Genomic DNA, 20,941 nt, shown 5'->3' with positions numbered 1-20,941 from the left:
CTAGTGGAGGGAGTGTTAGAAAAGTCCATCGAGCGCCGAGCCCTGCCCGAAGCCGCCCCCGAGCCCCGGGGAAGGGCCGCGCTCGGCGGCTCCGGGAGGGGGACCAGGACCCTCCGCCACCTCCCTCCGGGGCGACTCCGGGGAAGCTGCCAATTCTGCTGAGCTGGGTGCTCCTTCCCCACCTCCAAAGGGTCCCTTGCAAAGTTAAGGCGCTGCCCCCTCTCCGAGAGCCGCCCCGGGCGCCCGGGGGTGCGGGCTCGGGGGGCTCGGGGGTCTCCTGGCCGCGGCTGGGGAGCGGCGCTGCCGGGGCGTCCGCGTACGCCTGTGGAAGATCCCGTGGGAACGGGCGGCGGTGCCCGGGAGGGGCAGCAGGGCGGGAGCCCCGTTGCTCACATCCCGGCGGAGCCGCGGGGACATCCCCGCTGCCCCGCGGACCTTCCGCACGGGCGCAGGGGGCGCGGGCCGGGACGCTCCGTTCCCCCGGGGCGGGGGCCGGGGGGGAGCGCGGAGCCGCCCCCGCGGGCCCCCGCTCCCCCGGCACGCGTCCCCGGGGCCACCCCGGCACGGGAGGCGCGGGAGCGGGAATGGGGGGATGCCGGGCAGGTGCTTTTCGGGGCGAGGGCGCAGGGCCCGGTCACTCACCCGTCCGAGGCGGGGGCTGCGGATGGCGCGGCGGCGGCGCTGCCCCCGGTGCGCGGGGGGCTGCGGGGCAGGAGCAGCAGCGGGCGCGGGAGCAGGGGCGAGCGGCGGGGCCCGGGCTGCTCCTGGGCGCGCTCTCGCTGCCCATCCCCGGCGCTGCCGCCGTCGCCGCCGCCGGAGGAGGATGCGAGGAGAGTCAGCCCCGGGCGCGGGCACGCGCAGCGGCGGAGCGGGGAGGGGGGACCGGGAGACGCGCGGGGGCGCGCAGCGCAGGGCGAGAAGCTGGGAAGCTCGGGCGCTCGCTCTGGCAGCCCCCTGTCCTTCATCGCTTCCATCCCTTCGTCCCTCAGCCTTTATTCTCTCATTTTAATACCCTTCCTCCTTGCATCCCTCTTTCCTGCATCCCGTATCCTCCGATCCATCTGTCCTTCACCCCTCCATCACTCCACCCGTTACCCCTCATCCCTCATCCATCCGTCCATCCCGCCATTCTTCAGCCCCTCCGCTTCCCCGGCCGCGGAGCCGCCGTTCCCCCGCGGTGCCCTCCCCGCGCTCTCCGCCGCAGGGTGTCCCCGGAGCTCCCCGGGGCCACGGCGGGCGTGATGCTGCCCCCGCGGGGCATTCAGACGACTCCCCCTTCCCTCCCCCCCGCCTTCCCTGCCCCTGGGAAGGGCAACCTGCTCCTCTGAAGGACAGGAGGTCGCCAGCCTCGCTCCCTCACTCCCGCCACAAGCCCTAAAGAAAAAGCACTGCTAGAGCTTTCCTATCCTGCTCTCCTGCTCTTCCTTTCTTCTGCTTTGTTGGTTTTTTGGTTGTTTGTTTTTTCTTTTTTCCCTGCAGGGCAGGAGGAAAAAACCCGTTCTTCTGTGGCAGGGAAAAAGGGAGTAAACAAGAGGAAAACATAGAATGCAATAATCATTGACTGAACGAGAAACAAACCATACACTGGATTAGTTCTTAAAAGCAGTCTTTCAAGCCTGCTCCTGAAATCTAAAGGATATCTTGGATGTTTATTTAGGATCAGGAATAACATTGATCATTAAAAATAAAAGTAAAAACAGCTCAAAGTACATTGTGTAAAGATGAGACCTATGAATCAAGCGAGTAAAAAAAAACAAGCACACCAAAAGCTGGCTATCAACTCTTTATCCTTGTCCTGAACCCTCCCTGCATTATATAATGTTGATAAACTGCTGCAAGTACATTTGGGGAAAAGATACTGCAATGATGAGAACACACTGCTTTTTATTAGAGCACATTAGTATCCTTACCTGACAAGTAGTTGCTTCAGAGGTTCATTTGCACGTTTCTCATCAACCCTCCAAGTAAACAATTTGCTCGATGTTCAGTGCAGACATATGATTCCCTGGTGTCACTGTCTCTGTCCTAGACGTTTCTGAATGGCTTGTGGATTAACTTACTGTGCTCTTCTGCTCTGCCTCGTACCAGGAGCTGTGCAGGTATCAACAGCTCCCACTTGTGAAGCCAGGAAAGAGAGAGATTGGGTAGATTTCCTCGTAGCTCCACAAACTGCTGATTTGCTGCAAGGGCTATAATCACTTAGAGAGTAGGTCTGGTCTTCCAGCAGGTTAATTCAGAAAGAGAGGCCTGACCCAAAATTCACTGTAGACAATACAAATATTTCTATAACCATGGTGGGAATTGGTTTAAACCCCCGTGAGCTTGCTGTTGGCGTGAAGGTATTTTTGAGTGCAGCTATTCTAGTGAGAACTCCCTGGGAACAAGAAAAATTACTCACAGGGAACAGGAAAAGGTACTAAAATATGCATCTTTTATTATTGAGAGAAGGTCAGGGACCTGACTGTGTTTCCCTGCAGCAGTTGGCAAAAAATATGTACTAGAAGGCAGGTTACAGCCCCTGGCTAGAGGATGTCTTGTGTCGCTGTAGGCTCAACCAAGCTACCAAATACAAAAATGAAAGGAAAGGGAAATTACAGGTCCAGCTCTGGGCATCACTAAAGTCAGCAGGAGAAGAACTTAATGTTTCATTTCAAACCATTGCGGCCTGTGAAAAAACTCAACAAATTAAATTTTCAGGGTTTTTTTTCTTTTCTGGTCTCAGTCCTGGGATTAGATCTAAGCACCATTCTAACTTGCAGATTTTTACTATTTTGCCTGTGTTTTTCTGTCCTCTCCCCTTCTCCTTGCCTTCTCCAGCAGAGGATCTAGGCTATTACGAGAAATGGAGGAAGTCAGAGAAGGTAAATAGGGCAGTGGGAAAGATTTAGGCTCTGTGTAGATAATGACATCATCTTATTTAGCCTGAGAGGCAAAGAATTTGGCTTATATTTTTAAATATAGTTAAGATAGGAGTTTAGTATATTTCATGCAGTTTTTAATATAGTTAATTTTTTTTGTTGTTTCTCACTTGCTCTCTAGTTGCTGATGAATGACTTCAGTAGGGACAATACAATAGTAGTCTGGTAGTTAGAGTCATTCCTGAGAAATGAGAAACTGAGTGTAAACATTTTTTTCACTGAGATTCAGAATAGGAAATGAACCGTTGAGGTTCTGTCTTTCCTCAGATGAATGGCTTTAGCTCTCCTATCTTTGACTACATATTTAGCTTGCATTAAAGCAAGCTTGTATATGCCCACAGAATTTTTTTTTTCACCAAAATTATTTTGTTGACAATTGGCCAGTTCTTCAGGATATTACAGGGCTTACTTCATATTTTTGCATTTATATATTTGTGCAAGGATTTGTGTTTATGTACAATGATTTAGCTGTCTTTAAATTATAGCAGAATTTAGCTTATGAAGAACACAAATATTAACCTTTACATTTCAAAGTCAATGTAGTGAACTGCTTTATTCTTAGATATGAGGTTTCACCTCTTGTATAAAACCTTTGTAATTGCATTAAATATTTTTTCCCCATTGAAGATAAAATGTAAGCCCTTTGTGATTATACTGTTGCTGTATAAATTACCTTTGCAAACGCTGGCTGCTGAGCTTGTCACTTTAGACTGGAAATACAGCTTATGTTGTCTTCTGTGTGAAGGTTCCAAAATATTTTCTGAGAGCACAGTAATAGGTTTTATCCACATAATGAAAAATGTGGATATTAATAGATATTTTAAAAGTAAAATAGCACTATATTGTCAGGGTCGAAAGAAACAGAACAATAGTACAAAAATAAAACAAAAGAAACAACAATTCCATTCTCAATTAGTTTCCCAACTGCAAAAGTAGATACAAATCAAAATCATTGAAAAAAAATTATTTTGTATCAAACATGATCTGAATATTTATATGAGATGATTTTAAAGAAGAAATATTTAAGAGCTTACTGAAATTCTTACATGCTGTACATAAATGTGTGCTCTTCCACTGGTGTTTCCATAAACTTAATCCCATCAGTGTTTGCAAGGATAGGACCCAGAACCCATGCTTGTGGGAGTCCTGTGTGCATTAACTATTTGTAATTGATTGTTGGCTTGGGGGTTAAATGAATCATTTAAAAATCTATCATCCTTTGGCTTGCTGTTCACGACGTTCATTAGTTATAGCTTGCCTTAGACTTGACCCTGTTTCTGTAGCTGGTTTGCCTAATGCCAGTACCTGGAGCTGGGCACAGGGACTAGATGCAGTATGCAAAGTTGTGGACAAGGAGTAGGATTCTAGATTGGGACCAAAACTGTGTTGTACAGTGAGAACTGAACCCAGGCTGAGGCTTTGGGTTTGATTAAGTTTAACAAATAACACAAAATACTGTTACTATTTGAATCTGAGAAAGAACTGTATGCTGTCAGAGCCCACTCTGAGAGTGGAGTGGTTTAAGTGTCTATTTTTAGGCACATTTATACTGTCCGTTAATGTCTTTATTTTAGAGAAAATAAAATAAATAACTTATTAAAATATGTTCTATATGGAAAGGTAGATAATAGGTTACATTACTGCTTTCTTTTATTTACAGAAAATTTTGTTTTCCCTATTAGTTTTTTTCAAGGATAAACAAAGATTAAGAATAAGTAATCTCTTGCGAAATAGGGTGCTTTGGGGTTTGGGTTTGGTTTGGCCTTGGGTTTGGCTTTTTTTGTGCATGTGCATAGTACCATTTTTGCTAAGTAAAGCTGTTTGCTAAGCAGCAGTTCCACATTATACTGGATAATCAGATTTAAAATTTAAAATTAAATGCCTCTGCTCTATGACTCATAGGACTGATCCTGAAAAAGTGTTTTGCTCTAACAGGCCAAGACAAAGCAAGGACTTAATTCTTGAATCCAGAATGGTCTGGGGTACCACTATCTTTAAAGGGACTATACTGCATCTAAGCATCAAACTCCCCTGAGCTCAAAGGATTGCTGTGAAAACTACAACTATTCTAGTTAAGACTTTCTGTCACAAATTTCTTAACAAATTTGATCCTCTTCGCTTACTAAACACAAAGAACTTTACAGGCAAGCTTATATCAGCTGGTGAAAAAAGTGTGAGAAAAGAATTGAAATACAGTTACCCCTTTTCTATTACAAGAACAACTTAGGAGAGGGAAGATAGAATCAGAAACCAAACATGGTATACAACTGATATAACTTTCTTTCCATTTTAATCAAGTGCAAAAAGGACAAATAATTGAACTAAGGAACTTCAATATATTTATAGATTCTCATAATATGCAGTAAATCTTTACAGTTCTACTCTCCAAGGAGATTCTTGAGTAAATAATAATGACTTTGGCCTCTTGGATAAATAAAGATGGATGCACTGAGAAAAATCTAATTATAGATTTCTCCTGCCTCTTTCCTGCCTTGACTCTTATCTTGTGCACCAGTATTATATTGTTGATACTTCATATATATATATATATTTCAGTAGTGGTACACTAAATGGAAGCTTAATACAGGAAAAAGGGAGTACAAAAACTTCAATAGATTTGTTTCTAAGTTAGTTCAGTGTTAAATCTGGTGGTTTTGGAAACAAAGAATTTACCAATTTCTTTGAAAATTACCCAGTGATGCCAAGTGAATACAACTATGCTGCAAACTCTGCCTGTTCTGTGTATTATCAACAGAATTGTTCACTAAGGGCCACATGATTAAAGTTCTTTGTAATATGTGTCATAGTAGTAACTCTTTCTAAATAAAGATGCAACTTCTTTTGTGAAGTTATGTATTGCATAGTTTATTTGATCACCTCTGAATCAAACAAGCTAAGCAGCTGAACAAACTTACAGCTAAAAGCTCTTTTTCTTTGTGGGTTGTTGTGTTTAGCTTTTCTTTTTTAGATGTGAATAGGCTTATAACAGGAGCTTCTGTAAGACATTTTCATATCAGTGGATCACAGAGCTATGCCCACAGAAGTCTGCAATGTAGGCATAGCTGAATTTCAAGTTGGAACTGGCAGCGGAATATAGAAACTGTTATTGAGTGCATTACTGAAGAAAATAAGGACCCAGGTGGTCTGGCCATTTTTACTGCTAACACTGAGGGGAATAGAAATACAGCCTTTTCATGTGAGAGGCCAGTCTGGTTGGGCAGAGCCTATAGTTGGAAAAATGGACATGTTTTCTACTTGAAACATAAAGTCAATTATGGAATGGTTTGGGCTGGGAAGGACCTTACAGAAGATCAGTTGCAACTCTCCCTGTGCGGGGCAGGGACATTTTCCTCTAGAAAAGGCTGATATGTATATATGTGACCAAAGTAACAGAGAGAAGTACAAACATTTAACTCCCCAGTAACTCATTTTACTGTGTCCTTGAAGGGACATATTAAACTTTAAAAGTCTTCTTGCCCATGTGAGAGTTTATCCTCTATTCTCTCAGCGTTTTTCTTTAGTATCAGTTACAATTGTTAAATATTAATTATAGACCTGACTCTTCCTTTTGCACGGTTGTCTTAGATTCCTGGCTTCTCTCATTTGTCTGGAAGGACTATAAGGTGCTTGGAATCACAACCCATAATTTGTTCTCACTCTCTAAAGTATTTAGGACAACAGGATCATGGCCCATTGGTATGGCTCCAGCTAGTAGCTAGTAATAACAACAACAATGCATCAGCTCCAAATCCTGTAATCATGTGGGCTAAGCAGCTGGGACATATGGAAAGCCTCAGATTCCTTTGATGTTGGCAAAAATATGCAATGGAGTGGGAAGCAGTGGTGAAAAGTTTATGTATGTAGACAAGCCAAAGTTAGTAGCTCAGAGAAGGATTTGAAAGGCTGCCTTTGTGCCTTTGTGCTGACCACAGGAGATGCAGGAGATGTGGTGAAAAAGAACACTTGGAGCTAAGGAAACCTCCACTTCAAGTATACATAAGGTCAAAGGCTTTCATGACAGATAATGGTAAATTATAGTTTAAATATTTGTAAATTTGCAAAGAAAGTAAGGTGATATTTTGACTTATGTTGTTTGAAGCACATAATGTCACTTGTACACTTTATGTATCATTAGAGAAACAATAGGAAAAAATCTGCTTGCATATAACAGATTTAAAATTTTAAGAAAGCACATTTGGAAAAGTTTCCACTTTTTTGAGTGTGTAAGATTGAAGAACAAGTTGGACAGCAATTAAATTTTTTTCCACCAAGATCCACTTCAATAAAATCCATACAGTAATTAATGTATTTTGAGCATTGACAAACTCTAGAACTTCATTTGTACATTCAAAACATGATCAGTCACACTGGAGGTCAATATTTCAGCTTCATTCACTCTCCTGAGAAAACACGTTCCAAAAACCTAGGAGGTCCTACTAAACCTCAAACCTCAAGATGAGTCAGAATATTACAAAAAAAAAAAAAAAAAAAAAAAAAAAAGTATTGATCTGCAGAATGATTGTTGTGATAATCTAGGGATGTGAGAGAGGCAAGCTCTTTGGAGAAAGAGCTCCAAAGCTCTTGTCTCTTGCTAAACTAACTGGTAGATTTGGAAGAGAACTGGTACTCCTATACCACCTCCCCTTCCCCTTTCTTTGGTTGCTACCATTTCATTTATGACCATTCTTAATTGACTAAAATATCCCTGAGGGAGGGTAAAATATAGAGTGACTTGGTCTCTGTCAAGGTTTTCTAATTATCTTTTGAGCTTCACTGAATTTTAGGAACATACAATTCAAATGTAAATTTATGGTTGATACAAAATAATAAAAATCTTTCAAAACTAGTGGCTCACGTTATTTACTTCTACATGCATATAAATATATTTATGTTTACTTCTGGGAGAGAAAAGTTAATTATAAAATCTATTCTTATTATTTAGATTACCATTGATAAGGAATATAGTGTCTGGAACATCTAAAACCTTCAAATATTTGGAAATAAAGTCATTGAAAGCAAATGCAAGCAAATGTCAGCAGAAGTAAGAAACAGGAATGTCATTGTATATTCTTGAATGTAAACAATTTTCACACTATACAGTAGTTTTCCTTCATCTTTGAACAGTTTTTTATTCCATTTGTGATGGAACAGAAGTCAAGGACAGTGTTTGAGTTTATACATATTAAGAAACAGCACAGATATATAATGTTAAAAAAATGTTTCATAATAATTACCTGTAATTAATTTTTTTGAGAAAAAACAAAACAAAAAATAAAACACCAAAGCAAAACACAAAGGCACACAACAAGGCCAAAAAGATAAGTGCTCCATGCCGAGTTCAGTGAATGCATGCTGTACATCCTGTGGTATGTGTCCACCCCTTGCTCATCATGAAAGGCAGCCTTGGATTCCATGGACTTAGCCTGGATGTGTGCACACACAGGACAGAAAATATTCTCCCTCAGGAAATTTTTTTCCCTTTTCCTATCTACCACCAACATTTATTGTTTGCCTCCCATCCTTCGGAAAGTCATTCAATCTTGAACTAAAGACTCAGTTATGATAAATATTCCACTTGCCTTGGCAAGCTGCAACAATGATCAGTTGCTTCTTTTCCTAAAATTTCTTCTCTTCCTAAAATCTGTCTCTTCTTCCTAATTTTTACTTTTCTATGTTCAAGTTACCCAGAGTCTGAATCTTTTTATGATGTTGTCTGTCAGATTAAAGTGTCTCAAATATCTGAGGTTTTTTCCCTCTGGGTTCTTATGAACTCTGATCAAGCTGCCTTTTAAACTTCTGTTTGATATACCTAAGTAGGTTCTGAATCAGGATAGAAAACTTGACAATAAGTCTCTCAAGGTGTTAAAGTCACTCTGGCTGAGAAAATCATGTGACATTTGGAAGAATTTCTTAAAGATATCATACATTTATTCATATTTTTTTTAGTTGTACTTACAGGTTCTGAAGAATCTAGACAAATAAGAAAAAGACATATCCTGTCCCTCAAAATTCTCTTCACAGGCTTAATTTTCCTGACTAGCTATAGATTGAACTGTGTTTTTTCTGCATTACCCATTCTGCTGTGGAGTGAACCTGCCCATGATCAGGTGCTAAGATGTTTTGATAGCTTTCCCACTCTTTTTCTGAATGTTTTAAAGCCTTTAGTTTGATGTTTCTTCCTGACAGCCCTGTCAAAAATATAAATTCAAGCTCCCAACTTTCTAGTACTTGGAGACAGATTTTTCTGAAATTTTTAAAGTGTAGGTAAGCAAATTAATTTCAGGATATCATAAGCCTGAGGACATGCTAACCCTGACTCATGGGTGTTAGGGATGTAATTTCTCATGTCTTCTGAGAAAATCCCTATAGGCATGATTTTTGGTGCCTGAATATATTTTAAAATATCACTCTTGTAGCCTTAGTGTCACAATACTTAGGTTTATTAGAGAGCTTGGTATATATTCAACATTGGTCAAGCATATTTTGCTTTTAGATGTGAGCACTCAGCACTGTTATAAATCAGTCTCCATATGTCATGGGTTGAATATTTACAAAAATACTTTCTTTCAAGTTATCTTTTACTCATTAACTCTTCCCCCCTCCCCCCCACCGCAACCCAGTCACTCACTGTATGCCATTGCTTTTCCTCTTTATTTCAATAGTCATATTACTTGAACACTCAGCATCTCAAGTCTTGCCATGTTGATAATTTACTCCTCCTCAACCAAGTATAAATTAGGGCCTACTATGGCTTTCCAAGAAATCCTACACTTAGGTCTTTCTTCTTTAGTTTGCAATTTCAAATAACTTCTAAATTTAATTCTATATGGTGTATATTGTATATGCCAGACACTGCTTGTGCTCTTGGTGACACCAGAAACCAGTTTTGTTGAGCTTCAGCGGCTTCATTCCCCTAGTGCTCAGAAGTGGATAACAGGCAGGCTGTGCAGAGCCCCAAAGCCTCTGTGCCTGAGCCACATTTCTGTGGCCACTCCTGCACTTGTATTGCCCTACACCATAGTGTTTTTCTGGAAACATGGATGTTTTATTCTACTCAGACTAACTACTAGAATAGATACCTCTAACCAATATCTATTATTTACAGGACATGTTTCAACATTCTAACAGCAATAAGCGCCGTGGCACGAAATCATGCAAAGCTAAGAAAAGCTAAAATAAATGAGGTGATGTCCACCTGCTCATTAGGTAATTGCAGTTTCAACTGCGTAAACTGGAATAAACCTTTTCACTGGCAAAGCAAGAGCAGACAGGAAGAGTCAGAAAAATCCCATCCTTGCGGTTATTAAAAAACTGTAACCTGTCATTAGCCATGGGATACTGCATGTTCTTGACTACTATTTATCTCATTTGAGAATCTAAAATGAGATTATGTGAATCTAGTCTCTGGAGAGCAGGCTACAACTAGGCTAGGATTAGGCTGCTACCAATGGTGAGGAGCAAAATGCGTGTTCCTGAGCCTGACATACTAAGCATGGTAAAGATACAGTTTCAGAATTCTTTGGGTTGTACCAATCATGAAATCAAATATAGATGGTAATCTTAAAAGTATAATGAGCTCTCCAACATTTCAGTTTCTAATGTTGAATAATTTCCTATGAATTTGCAAGATGTACTCCTTTGTAACTTTGTAATTTGTAACTCCTACTGCAGTCAGCAGTTGCAAGGTGGAATTTAAATCTCACCAACTAGATTGGCTTTTTAAATTTTTTTTTTTTTTTTGGCTAAATTCATGACTCTAAGGAATGATTTGGTTAATTGTATAATGTTGGCGAAAGCTTTGCTATAAATTATTAGATAAATGCAAGTTGGACCATGAGACCAAGACAGGGAGGATCTTGCTGTGCCACTTGCAGGAAGAAGTGTAAGCCATGCTGGCACATCTGTATGGCTTCCTGCTTGTCAGGGTGTGGGCAGACTCTGGCTCCACCTTTCCATGTCAACCACAGTGTTTAAGATTTTATAGTGACTTCCACCAGCACTGCAACATTTTAGAAGAGGAAAACTGAGCAACATGTGCAGTGTTCTGGTGTGTTATCCCTGCAAGACTTGGATTTGGAGGATCGGCAGCAGCAATCTTCCCACTTGTAGCCTGGTCCAGGCTGCATGTGAAATGTAGTAGTTTGCTTTTTAGATGCCGACCTTCCAGTATGCTGAGGGCATTCCAGTATGTGAAAACCTCTGCATTTGGGGGATAAAGATATGAGGATGCTGATAGAGAGTTTTGATAAAGTAGTTCTGTTGGAGCCATAAACAAACACATGAAAACATGATCTAGGTCCTTGGACTAGCAGTGAAACCATGAAACAATAGAGTAAAACCAAACTACATAGAATTAGATCTCAGGTTCAGATTAGGATCTGTTTTTAAAGTCACTGGCAGTAGCTCACTGATATCCAGAGGGAGAAAGTGGTCTTTAATAGTAATTAAATGACTCTTGTTTACTGTCATCTGTTGATTAGTGCGGTGAATTGATGCAACCTGAAGAAAACCACTCAGCAGACACCACAAAAGCGCTGTGTAAAATGTCTCTGTATTTCAAATCTGGCAAACCTGTAAAATCCCTGAGGATTGCACAATCCCTAGCAAACCTTTGAGCAGGGATCAAACACTTTCCAGCTAATGGTGCTAACTGCACAGCATCTTATACTGTAACAATATACAACATATGCAACATTTGCTGCTCTTGTGTAACTAATGGGTATTGCAGGAGGCACACAGGAACATTAAGTACATTTTATACGTTTTATACATTCACATGGACAGCACAAGGATATCTTCTGTAAATTAATCTTTTGGTATGCATTATAGCAATAAAACATGATTTAAAGGAGGCAGTGATTATTGAGAAATAAACATATCATAAATCCTTATGAAGAGGTTGTCAATATATGTAGAGACTTGGAAGTCTGAGGACAGCTATTCAGCAGGCATCTCTTAAATCTGTTCACAGGAGGGACTGGAAGCATAGCTTTGCAATTTCTTGGGGTTTTTTGGAGGATTGAAAATAACATTTGCTTCTCTTCATTTAACATATTTTAACAAAAAACATTCATATCACAAATGAAGCCTTAATGAAAATAGCTCAGGTTCCTGGCTGCCGACAGTTGAAGAATGTTTTCTGGCACATTTCAGAAATGCAAACTGGTGTTTTGGTCAAAGAAAGAAGGCTGTTATCCACATTCATTGAGCATTGTCTGTTCTTTGTGAGCTTTCCTCTGGATTTTCTGCTCATTTTACTGTTTTCTGTTACCAATCAAATCCCTTTGCTTGACAAAAGATCACCATTTTACCCCAGAACAATGATGCACTAAATGAAGGTTCAACTTAGAACTGCACTACTTCACAGTGAAACAATTAAGCTCTGCTTTACTCTGCTTGACAGCCAAATCAGGAGGCTGATTTATGCAAAAATATCATCAGGTTAAAATTTTTTCAAGCTTGTCTAAAGTTTGACATTCCTTCCTTTGCATTTTCTACTTGCTGATCAGATACCCTTCTACTGAGGATACAGCCATAGAAAGGACCTTTTGCTTTGTTTGAAATTACCTGAATTATACTCAGTGACAGCTTTTGAGCTACTGTTGATAATAATGACATGTCAAAAGCCAAGGATGGTAATGGGGGAAGGGTGGCAGCATTGCTGATCAGGGAGATGAGAGATTAATTTGAGATTCAAACATTTGTAGTTCAAACCCTAAACCTCTCCATGGACAGGATAATCAAAGGTAAGTGGCTCTATGACTAGCATCAGATAAGTTTTTTTCTGTATTAAATTATTTGTTCTGGACTGAAGCAAGAGTGACAGAGAAGTTACTCAACAGGAGCTTCCTTCTATCCTACCTCAGAATATTGATGAGGGAGGTTGCACAGAGCAGCTGGGAATTTATCTTTACTCTTTGGTAACAGAGGGCTCAACAGTTTCTCAAGTGTAATTAGATTTCCTTAAGTCATCTCTTAAGTTTTTGATACTCCATTCATTCTCAACTTACTGAAACAAATTCCAGGAGGGAATCCAATGACCATGGCAACTTTCTGTGACAGTTATTTTTGTTCCTTTGGACATGTAAGCTCACATCACATTAGTGTGCTAGACCAGATTCTCATCTGAAGCAATCTCTGGACTGTGTCTTCGTGACAGAGACGTATGTGCTGGATCTTCTGAGAGACACTGAAGAGCTAAGATAAAATTCACTCCATTATTATTTCATATTCAGTTACTGTATGTATTGTGTATATCTATATTCACAATATGATTTTGATCCATTTAATGATAAGTCTTTGATTAACTTAGTATTTTCTTATTTATTTTAGTGTAAGTGTCAGCAGAATAAAACTTCTTTTGGCAAAGTTATGTACCATGTACTAAGGTGAAGGTTTTTTCCTTTCTTTTTTATAGGATATAAATTGAATTTCAAGATGTTACTTACCTTTACTACTTAGTTATTGGCAAGTGTAATACTAGTCATAAAAGATTCACCTTATACTGCATTGTTTGGGTCAGTATTTTAGAGCATGTTTTAGACATTGAGTTAGCTCAAAGCATGACTAAGATAGTGAAAGATATCTATTAGTTGCCATGGTTTTGGAATATGTCCAAAGTTATGTTGTTATGAATCACTAGGAAAATCCTTTCAACCTCCGGAAATAACTTAATTTAAAATCTCAGTGATATATAGAAGAATAAAGGAAATAAACAAAGAAATATGTCTTGGGCTGATACTGGATTCACACAGACTCTTGTGCAACTCAAAATTTTTATTAATTCAGAAAACTACTGTTCTTCTTATTTCTCTACTTTCCAATTTGTAGCAATGTGAACACTCTTTTTTGTTTTTTCCTTTTTTTTTCTTAAATATCGATATATTTAAATTTGAAAAAGACTTATTAAAGCTTATCAAAAGGATTTTTTTTTTTTCCTGCTTAATGATAGTCTCTCGGGCCTGGACTCACACAGGGAATTTTTGTTCAATGCAGCAGTGAGGCAAGCTGCCTCTTTAGTTCTACTTACCAGCATCCCCGGCCACAAGTTAGGTAAGTACAATTTCCACACAATGATGAAGTGACCAGAAAGGTAGATCAAAACAGGATTCACAAAACTCGGTGTACAAAACTTTTAAGGTAATTAGAAGGAGTTGCTGAAGTGAAGAACTTGGCTTCAAGCCCTCTTTGTGATACAAAGAAACCTAAATCCAATCTGGATAGACACACCTTTATGTACTCATTAATTCTTTCCCAAGTATATATACTGAGGTTTGTGTAAAGGGCTAAACCGCCCACAGAACAGGCAGAAGTTTCAACACCCATTTGCAATCCCATCTTTGCTATCAAGATGCAGGATATGATGTGAAATATTAATATTTAACTCATGATTGTGTCATTATTTCTGTAGGTACTTTATAAATATAATTTACTCCAAGCCAATGCTCAGGCTTATGGTCTACTAATTTAAGCCCAGTCTTTCTGGCTCAAGGTCAGTGCAAAGGGAATATGTTAACTTTTGTGTGGTCAGGGGTGTCTTCTCCTGGGGGTGTATGCCATGTGGTTAGAGTATATGCTCTAGAGTAGAATGCCACAGCTAAGGAAGAGTGAAGATACTTGTGAGTCACACTGTGGTTTAGGCACAAAAGACACACATAACTGTTCACTGTGGTCAAGAATCAAGCAATTAAGTGCCATAGGGGTTTTGCTGACAAAAAGATGGGTCTTTATGTGATTATCATGAGGCAATTTCAAAATTAAGTGCCTGAAGAAGCAGTCGTTTGCCCAAAACATCTGTTATTGATTTCTGAATTTATTTTTACCCCCAGAAATTATCTTTTAGGATCAACATTTAAAAGGCGAGATAAACACCGTACCTGTAGCAGCTCAGCTCTGATGAGGGCCCAGAGAGCTGCAAGTACAAAGAGGAAATAATTGTGCTAGAAACAATTCCCAGACACATCCTTCCAGATGAAAGAAGTTAAAAGGAAAAGCTTTGCAGGTTACATGCAGAGAAATTATTCATGGGTCTAGTTATTGAAGATGTAACATGTTCTCTCTTTACAATGCCCAGTTTGAGACATTGGCTCACAGAACAAAAGGCTTTCTGCTGTGAGACATGCCTTTTGGGAATATTCAGTCCTGCTAGTAGTGGACCAAATCTCCCTCATCTGAGGACAAATACGATTCTAACTGCTTATGGGAGTCGACCTCTTCTCAAAGACGATGAATAACAGGATAAGAGGAAATGGCCTCAAACTGGGCCAGGAGAGATTCAGTCTGGACATAAGGAAGATTTTTTTTTTCCCTGAAAGGGTGATTAAGCATTGGAGTAGGCAGCACAGACTTACTACCCTTGCAGGTGCTAAAGAGACAACCGGACGTGACACTTACTGCAGTGGTTTAGTCGTATGGTGGTGGTCAAAGGTTGGAAACTTTTCTTGGCAAAAAAAATTGGAAAAAATATTACAAGGAAAACAAAAGTAATTTAATATTAAGGACTTACTCTTTTTTAAATGTAATTCTGAGAAACACTGGCCATACTTTCAGTCAGCCCGTACTGACCTCAGTCTTTATCTATGAAAACTGAAAACAGAGTGACTTTTAGCAGTGAAGACTGATCTGTCATGCTTCGTTTAAATCAGAATTCTGACTGTGGCAAATAATCAGAATTCTTACTGTAGAAAGTACAAATGACAGTCTTACTATAAAATGAGTGTATGCATAAACATACATGCGTGTATCTGATAAATAGAAAACAAAATATTTTAAAAACTAATTATTTCTAAACTAAAGAGAATATGCTTCTAGCTCTTTTTTGGCACAGGCATCTATCAAACAATAACAGGGCATCTGTTGAATAGACGTGCACATGCAATGTAAGGAGGATTAATTTTTATTTGTTGCTCATGAAAGATGTTGTCACAATTTTAGATATTCAATTTTGTATAAACATTTAAGTGAATAAATGAATAAAGCACAGTTACAATGAATAAGTGCCAATAAAGACTGTGATTAAATACAAAGCAACGCAGCAGGAATTTCAATAGGTTGAAAATGTAGTCACATCTACTCAAGAGGGTGTTAACAGTTTGCTTCAGACTCCCTGCTGTCGTTTTGAAGCAACAAAAATGCCTGTTGCCCAAACATTTCCCAAAGCAAATAACTTTAAATACTGACTTTTTTTCCTGAGGGAATGTCAGATATTGACTATTATCATTAACATACAGCTCTGCTAAAAGGCTTATTTGAATGATTTATTCATTATTGGTCTTCTACCAATTTGTAGGAGAAAGGTTTTCATGCATTAATAAAGAATGAAGGCATGTAGAAGGGATAGAAGTATGGCTTTACTAATACTTTGGGCATTACACTGGTTTTCACTATAGATTTATTGGGCTGGAGAGTGGAGACTGGCTCTAATCCTAAATTTATAGGAGACATTGCCATGTAAATTAATGTTGCAATACCATGTTCTTTGGGAAAACAAATATGATTTTTTTAGATGCAAAGCATATAACAATCCTTTTTTGCATCATAATTTTATTTTATTCTTCCAATAATTAATCTATATACATTTTACTACTTTAAAATTTTTTGATGCATTAGTTATCAGATGACTTGAGTATTTAATTGTTAACAAAACATTCACATCTGGACCTTAGCTATCCCATCAAGCCTCCTATCTCTCTCAGTCTAGGGGAAAAAACAGGCTGGACCATACTAGAGGAATAGATAAACCCTCTGAGTTCATACAGAAAAAGATGCATTGGGTCTCTTTGTTGTGCTAATATATTCCTAAGTTGTCCAGATGCTCTCTTTGGGAATTACATGCTACTTTGATTTTAAGATGCTGGTCTTCCCTACTGCTGGGTTCTCAAAGAGAAAAGTTTGGTAAATGTTGACGAATACTTGCTAAGATGCTGACACACCAGTAAGTGTAGCACAGCCAGCCAGTCCACAAGACCATCTCCTATGCTGAGTAATCTGGGTGAGTGGCACCCACAGGGTTAGGTTTATTCTAAGTGTGAATTTTTCCTCAGGAAATTGTTTCCATATTCTCTTTGCTTCTGTTTACATACCTTGATGGTCAACTGTAAGGCTTTTTCTGTTAAATGTCCTACTAACTCCCATCAATTGGGTCAATCACAGGACAACGTATCTGCTCTTTGCAAGAATTATGGGATGTTTCTAGAGAAGTAATGACAGCTGATTGATTTTCTCCATGTCCTCTGTTCATTGTAAATGTGTATCTGTCAGAGCATAACTCAGGAGTCTTCCCATCACAACCTTCCTAGGCAGTCAGTGTTGCAGTTAGTGAAGGTTTAAATCACTTCTAAAAGCAGATTAAAGGTTATTTGTTGATAGGAAAGGTAGTCGTACTGATGGGCAAAAACTCCAGTTAACTCCTTGCCGCGCTCCCGCCCCGGTTCCCTTTTCTCTCAGCCCCGGCTAGCTCTCGTCCTGGGGCGAGGGCGGGCGATGGAGGCACCCTCCGCCGCTCCCAGCTGGGGTTTGGAGAGTGCCTTTGTGGGTTCCGGGCAGCGCTAGCAAGCCTCGCGGTGGTAAATGAAGAGCGGATCCTGCTGGGGGCTAAGTCTGAGTTTATTGTAGCCCAACGGGGCCAAATGTCCTAGAACGATGCCAGCCAACAGGAACAAGCACAAGGTGCTTGCACTGGCTTATAAACTGTAAGGGAGGGGTATCCAACGACCAATGGGGATAGGGATAGGGGGTGGCTCCGGGATGGGGGGATATGGTGGGGTCCAATGGGGGAAGGATATGGGGGGAGTCCCAGGTTCTCGCCCAATCACCCGGTGCCCTGAGTAGAAGCTTCTGGATGGATGGGAAGGGGCACTGAGTGATAGACAAGGCACCCGGGGGGGGGTAAAATGCCTCTTTCAGGGTGATGGATAGATACTGGAAAGGCGGGAAGGGAGGACAAGGCGGGAAAACTGGGGATAAACCAAGTTGCACACGGGGGTACAAAGGAATAAACCAATACATAATACAGGGATAATAAAACATACAAATAACGCAACTCCACAACTCCTTAGTGGAGGAATCACCAAGTGTAGGCAGAACAGTAAAAGTGTCAGGGTGAATTTGCTAAATGTTACATTTATCTCACCAAAAAAGTGCAGTTGAGAAATAAAAAAGTAGTCAAAAAAGTAGTTTTATCTCCTACCTCTGACCTTAAAAAGAACTACTAGAAAGTTCATTTTTTAAGTGTGCAAAGTGCAAAAGATTCCTTCCCTTCTAAAAAAAAATCTCACAAAACCCAAAGAAAACAATTTGAAAAACTGTTCTTGTTGCCAGGAAAGTCACAACATTTCATATGTCTTTCAACCACCAAATACTAGGGAACTTTGCAAACACAAATAAAATTCCATTCCTTAATAACCATATCTCTAAGAAAGAATAATGAAATTATACTCAAAGGTTTGTACAACTTGCAGCAGTAGAACATACAGATCATTTAATTATGACAGCATAAAAAGTTTAATGTAGTTATTAAAATCAAAATATTTTCAAGCCTTAGCTGATCAGAAGGATAAAACTTTTTTCTGTTAATAGACAAAATTCTAGTGGAACATTTCCTAAAATTAAGTTTCATCTTGATGTTATTTTGATTACTTAAGGGGGATCGGCCCATACCTCTTTGTTGCACTGCTGCACAAGGATCTTTGACATGAAAATATCTCTGTGTAAGATATCAGATGGGAAATGATGAGGCAGAAATGCCTTGGGAGGACACAACTGTTAGGATCAGAGTGGGAGACTGAAAATTTTTCCCATGATTCTTTGTTTTAAATGCAAATATTTTTATGTCAATCAAATTGTCCTTCAATGCCCCGTACCAGAAAGTTCCCTCATTGGTTCCTGTTACTCATCACTTATCCTCTGCCTCCCCATTAGTTGTTTTCTGATCACCCCATCCCTGCTCCTCCCCTTGCCCTTTCTCCAGCTGGTTCCTCTCCACACCTACCCTGTCCTGGCTATATACCCTGGACCCTCCCTCATTCATGGCTTGCTGCCTTCCAGCTCCTTCAACCTGCCATCCTGCTGCCTGCTACCCTGCTTCCTGACCCCTTCATCCCGCTTCTCCTGGACCCTCCAATAAGCAGAGCTGGATTCTCAAGCAGCGTGCCCCGTGGACACCTGCCTGGTGGCCGCATCTCTGTCTACATCTCATGCAAAACAGCAGAAGACCAGAGGAAAGGAAGTACAAACTCAGGTTCTGACCCCTCTGGCAAACATGGTTCTCAAGGAAATGACTCACTACTATGCTCAGGACTGCAAATCTCCAGAGAAACTTGCCTGTGTATTTATAAGTAGCAATAGGAGAAGGATCTGTAAGTGGGATAAAAAAGGACCTGTTAAGACTAGAGAGATGCTGGAGTAACTCTAAGAACAGCACTGTACATAGGAATTCCCTCCCTGTCATTGTTGCATTTACTTTTAATGCTTCTGGAAGTTGACAATCTGTGCATGCCTGCTGGAATTTGTTTTGAAATAAAGCTCTGGAGACATTATTAAGTCAATAGTGAAGTTAAATTGTCACAGTAGTCCTGAAGCAGACTCCTGTAAATCTTCAAAATGTGATTCAGAGATATCTCAATGCAACTGCAAGTCACCAGGAAAATATATAAATAAGTAAATAAATAAAAGTCATATACCTGATTATCTCCCTTTGAGCTTTTAATCAAAATGCAAAGATTATTGATCCTCCCATTTGGACTTCATATGCATAGCATAGCAAAAATAACATACAGTGAAAATAACACAGGACTGAGATATTGCAAGGCCTGATAAATAAAAGTCAAAAATGTGGCACAACTTCAGCAAGACAGTGAAAGACTCAGATCAGAAAAGTAGGCGATGAACACTAGCAGAGCAGAACAGCATGTTTAAAGCTGTTGTGGGGTTAAAAAGGAAGTTTCACTACAAGTTAAAGAAACTTCAGGGTCGTGGAAACAGTATTTATTCTAACAGAATGAGCTATGAGGAGAAAACAGAAAGAAAATGTGCAGTACATCTAGGCTGTTCACAGAGGACTCATCACAGTGCCTGTTTCCTCTATGTGTTTATTCCAAAACTGAGTATGAATTACTTCTAATAAGAGTAAAAGCCCAGAAGAGCAATTGGACACAGCTCAATTAGTTTATTGATCAGAGCTATGAAACCACAGCCAATCAAACTCATAAAGAATGTGTTACCAACCTCTGCTGGGCTCTTCCAGTGGTTTGGTTGAAACAAAGTGTATTTTCCTTGTGGTGAGTTACATTAATAGCTTTGTTGTTATGAAGAAAATCTGCAGAAAAAAATTATCATCCTGATGACACTTATTAAAGAATGAAGTATTGCTGGCAAATGTTTTACACAATTTAAAGATACATTGATATTTTATTATTTGTAATTTTTTGTAATTTGTACCAAACAAAGCCCTATTGCAAATGTTTTTTTTGTGCTTGAGCCTGGGAATCATCAGAGTAATAGACAATTTACCATAAATAGCAGAAAGGTCTTTATCAATCTTTAAAAACAGCTTAGCTAACAAAAAATGCTATTTGCTACTTGCAAGAGGTGCAGGTTAGGCAATTTCCTGCTGGACAGGCAGATATTACAGAGTTTTTTGTAATTTTTGCATGTTTTAGTAATGGGTGATTTCTCTCTTCAACACTATTGACAAGATAGTACATATGATAATGTTAAAAGATTCCCATCAATTTCTAGGCTATGACTCCTTTCTAGTTGCTGAAAATATCGTCAAACTTTTGAAATATTTGTGTTCATGTTATATGTGGGCTGGTTTGTAGGTTTTTTTATTAGGGAGAGTTTATCTGAAATAATCCAGAAATTTTCAGGCGACAGGACTAATGTTCTTTTACACATTTTAGAAGTCTTCTTAAAGGTAGCTATTAGGTCTCTGTTCTACTGAGCAAGAACTTGACATTTGTCAGGTTGATTTCTGAGGTAAAAAAGAATGAGATTAAATTTTTTTGCTGATTTTATGAAAATAA

The 20,941-nt window shown here is 39.7% G+C and overlaps 1 protein-coding gene across 11 annotated transcripts in view; it reads right to left on the bottom strand.

Moving 5' to 3' along the window:
• Positions 1-2,145, bottom strand: part of FUT9 (fucosyltransferase 9) — a 104,355-nt gene extending 102,210 nt beyond the window's left edge. For 5 of the 11 annotated variants that reach the window (XM_085574853.1, XM_085574854.1, XM_085574859.1 and 2 more), the window contains exon 1: positions 1,911-2,143. Coding sequence is in view for 2 of the 11 variants with exons in the window: in XM_085574850.1 (XP_085430976.1) it covers positions 643-787 (145 nt within the window). In the remaining 9 variants the exon portion in view is untranslated. Of the gene's footprint in view, positions 1-642; positions 1,234-1,910 lie in introns of those variants that run through there. The other 6 variants (XM_085574865.1, XM_077782299.2, XM_085574850.1 and 3 more) reach the window with 4 other exon arrangements.
• Positions 2,146-20,941: the final 18,796 nt, after the last annotated feature.

Source organism: Lonchura striata, chromosome 3 (assembly GCF_050655825.1).
Source record: "Lonchura striata isolate lonStrDom1 chromosome 3, ASM5065582v1, whole genome shotgun sequence".
Classification (NCBI taxonomy): domain Eukaryota; kingdom Metazoa; phylum Chordata; class Aves; order Passeriformes; family Estrildidae; genus Lonchura; species Lonchura striata.
This window is presented reverse-complemented; position numbering and strand designations above follow the sequence as displayed.